The sequence below is a fragment of the Loa loa genome (genome assembly GCF_000183805.2).
Source record: "Loa loa unplaced genomic scaffold supercont3.902, whole genome shotgun sequence".
Lineage (NCBI taxonomy): Eukaryota > Metazoa > Nematoda > Chromadorea > Rhabditida > Onchocercidae > Loa > Loa loa.
Genome location: NW_018109082.1, coordinates 4708 through 8259, shown reverse-complemented (window position 1 = coordinate 8259; position 3552 = coordinate 4708). Strand labels below are relative to the sequence as shown.

The 3552-nt window shown below is 34.0% G+C and overlaps 1 protein-coding gene across 1 annotated transcript; it reads right to left on the bottom strand.

Moving 5' to 3' along the window:
* Positions 1-1889: 1889 nt before the first annotated feature.
* LOAG_13661 (hypothetical protein) lies at positions 1890-2187 on the bottom strand (the record flags this gene model as incomplete). Its single annotated transcript, XM_003149166.1, has 1 exon — positions 1890-2187. A coding segment is annotated over one exon (298 nt), but the record flags the coding sequence as incomplete, so codon positions are not given.
* Positions 2188-3552: the final 1365 nt, after the last annotated feature.

Genomic DNA, 3552 nt, shown 5'->3' with positions numbered 1-3552 from the left:
AGGAATTTTAAAATAGTAATAGCAGTGGAATACCGTTGTTTAAGTGTTATCAGTTAATTGTTTTATGCTAATTTGCAATACGAGAAAGTTAAAGAAGATGGAAGATTCGATGTACTCAAAGTAATTGTTAATAATAAAAACTTTATGGTAGAACTACTTGAACCTTTATTAGAATGGTACCAAGAAAAATAGAGAAACTTATTGGCAGCATCAGCTAATTTTGGATTGATTTTCATGATATAAATAATATGTTAATGGAATTGATTTGTTATTAATGAATTAAATTTAAAAGAATTGACATTTCTTTCAAGGAAAGAACAACGTCGCCCAATTAGTGGTAGCAGTCAATCAGATGGCGGTTACAGCAGCGAGCGGCATATACCGTAGTGCAGTGGCGACAATGGTTTTGTTTTCATGAATTTTGAATCACAAAAAAAAAAAAAACAAGCGGAAAAGAGGAAAATATGATCGACAAGTAGATAAAATGATTCTCGTGAAAAGCAGGAAAGAAGACAAACTCACGAATAAATGACGGATATTTAGTTATCTTGTCAGATTATTGATGGTTAATGATAATGATTGTTCATTTCAAATTTGTGCTAGTGTACCAAATGTGTTCGGGAAGTTCCTAAAGAGTTGAAAATAATGTGTCCACATGTCCAGCAATGATTGAGAATCAGTGCTGTTAGTGATGTGATAAATATTGATATAAATAAAATGAACTGCATATTGATAGAGTTGAAACATTTCACAAAATGTATGTTAAATAAACAAATTTATGCCCATAAAGAATGAATGGACACTGTTTTTAAATGGTACCTATAGCTAATTTCCACGGATATCCTCTTGTTGCAGGGGAAATATTTGCATATTCTTATAAGGTTACGAGCTATGCTGGTAGTAAATGTTTCCGGTAAGACTTACCATGCCAGATAGATCATGATTGAAGAGCTAGACAAAATATTTTCATGATCAAGATGGGATCTTTAGTCTTCAGGCAATCTAGGGGAGAGGAACAACTTTGATCCCACACTTGGGCAGATGGAGTACATTTAGCCCTGATTCCCCTTTCGCTTAGCCGATTCAGCTCAGAGGATACACTAACTAAATCTATATCCTGAAGACTTCGTTGCCATCGTCGAAACTCGATAGGCCTTCGTAGATGAACTTTAGGGGTAAGGAATTACAATCTTTTACAGGAATTCCAGTAAATCGTTTCAAAATTAATTTTCCTTTCATTTCGCCTTCCCACACAAAGCTGTGAAAATCTTTTGTGATTGCATTATTGCTAATGATAGATATTAAACAATTCTCTTCGAAATTGCTATTCAATAGAGAGGGAACTTTGCTTTCAGTTTGATGGTGAAAACCTTCTGGAAGTCGTTTTCCTCGGATTTCCTTGGATTCCAGCGTTATCTCACAGTACTTTTTTTCTCGCTGATAAAATTCCGACATTCCAATTCATAAATTCAGAATTTCCCTGCATTTATTGACCACATTTGCAATTATTCCTATAAATCGATTTTACCGCAGCAGATGAAGCGATTAATATCGATCTTCCGTCGTTGGATTTCCTCCATCGAATTTTCGAAAAGCAACGATTGTATATATGGAACCGGCATGGAAATCAAACTCCATTTCAGTTAGATAGTTTACTCCTGTCATCGGTAATTCATCAAGTAAACATAATGCACTTAGCGAAATGCCTAGGAATATATTACTGCAGAGAAAAATGATATTAACTGCGAATTGTTGAAAATTGGATAAACTTAGACGTAGATTATAATATTTAATGAATAGAAGGAAATCCAATAACAATTAAAATGCCACGTCAACCATTTGATGAGTTTACGTCTTCCATTACCCACTTTTTTTGCATGGCTGTGACGTTAGCCTTCGAAATGCGCCAGAAATTCGAATTCATTTGGTGTAGTAGCGTGTATAATGCTATCATTACTACTAGTAGCGTGTATAATGCTATCATTACTACTAGTAGCATTTATAATGCTATCATTACTACTAGTAACGTGTATAATGCTATCATTACTACTAGTAGCGTGTATAATGCTATCATTACTACTAGTAGCGTGTATAATGCTATCATTACTACTAGTAACGTGTATAATGCTATCATTACTACTAGTAACGTGTATAATGCTATCATTACTACTAGTACGCTTACTCTCACTGAATATTATAATACTGAAACGTTTATTATTGATCATGGTCTTATTAGATTAGAGCCGCATTATACCTATATGTCATTCTGAAAACTAATAATTTAATGGCCTCGTCAAATATTCTAAATATCCTATCTGAATGTCTCTTCGTTATCTTCCGGTTTAATGCAACTGACCACAGTGAAAGGAATGGTATTGCCTGATGATTGTTGAGGAAGAGGAATTCCTTCTGTTGAAGGGATAATTTTACTCAATTAGTAAACGTTATAACGTGCATAATTTTGATAAGCATTGATAGCAAGTGAAGTCACGTAGAAAACGCGGTCAAATCTGAAACGTTTGAAAACTTGACAGGCTTATTCGGCAGTGAAATGTTAATGAATTGTTATTTGTTATTAAAATGTTATTAATAAGAAAAAGAGTTTACAATATTAGCGATTACGAATAAACTGAAGCAAAGAACCAATTAGAGTGAATAAACACATCAAACCTTCCATTCCTCAAACTCTGTTGCCAGTGTTTCGTTGTTATCATTTTTATGTACGTGGAGGATGCGTTTACGTTAGATCCGTGGAATTATTAACACCATGCCATCCTCTTCTCAGATGTTTTTGCCATTCAAACTGAAACATTTATTGCAGCAATATAAAAATATTCATCGTCTGTCCATTTTACTATCGCATTCCTTCCAAAGTTGTCAAAAAGGGCATTCTTGTTCGACACCGATTTGGTCGAATCTGTCAAACATTCTGTGGGTGAATATTGGCGTAATCAAAGCCGAACCTCCTCCGAATGTTAATCCACTTTAGATTAATACCATAGCCAAGGAACCATTACTTACACATTATTGCGATTATCCGATTGTAATATTTTTGACTGCAGCAATGCTCGAGTTTTAGCGCCTTCATTGGTATATTTGTCATCGCTACTAATCACAATGACCAACTTTACTGGACCCTAAAATTCATGTTTATCTCATTAGGCACCGAAGATTTCATCTTTCTAATTTGGTTGCAAGCTCCGTAGTAAAATCCTGTTCGTTTTGGTATATAACATACTGACCGATAAGTTCTAATAAACTTACTGGTTGGGCGCGAAAAAAAAAAAGCTAAATCGTATGCTTGGGTATTGTTGCAGTTAAGGACAAACATGATAATATCCAATGTACCCATTGAATATTTTGGTAGAGTTTTGCATTAGTCTTTTGGAGCAGAATGAATTATATTCTAATTGCATTTCTTAATTAAATCGTTTGTGCTATTATCTCTTCTGCTTGTTTTTCTTAGTATATTAAAGAGAGAGATATTTCATTGTCACTCAAGTATGATGACCATTTGATAGAGACATTTCAAAGAAAATTTAAAATCAATGC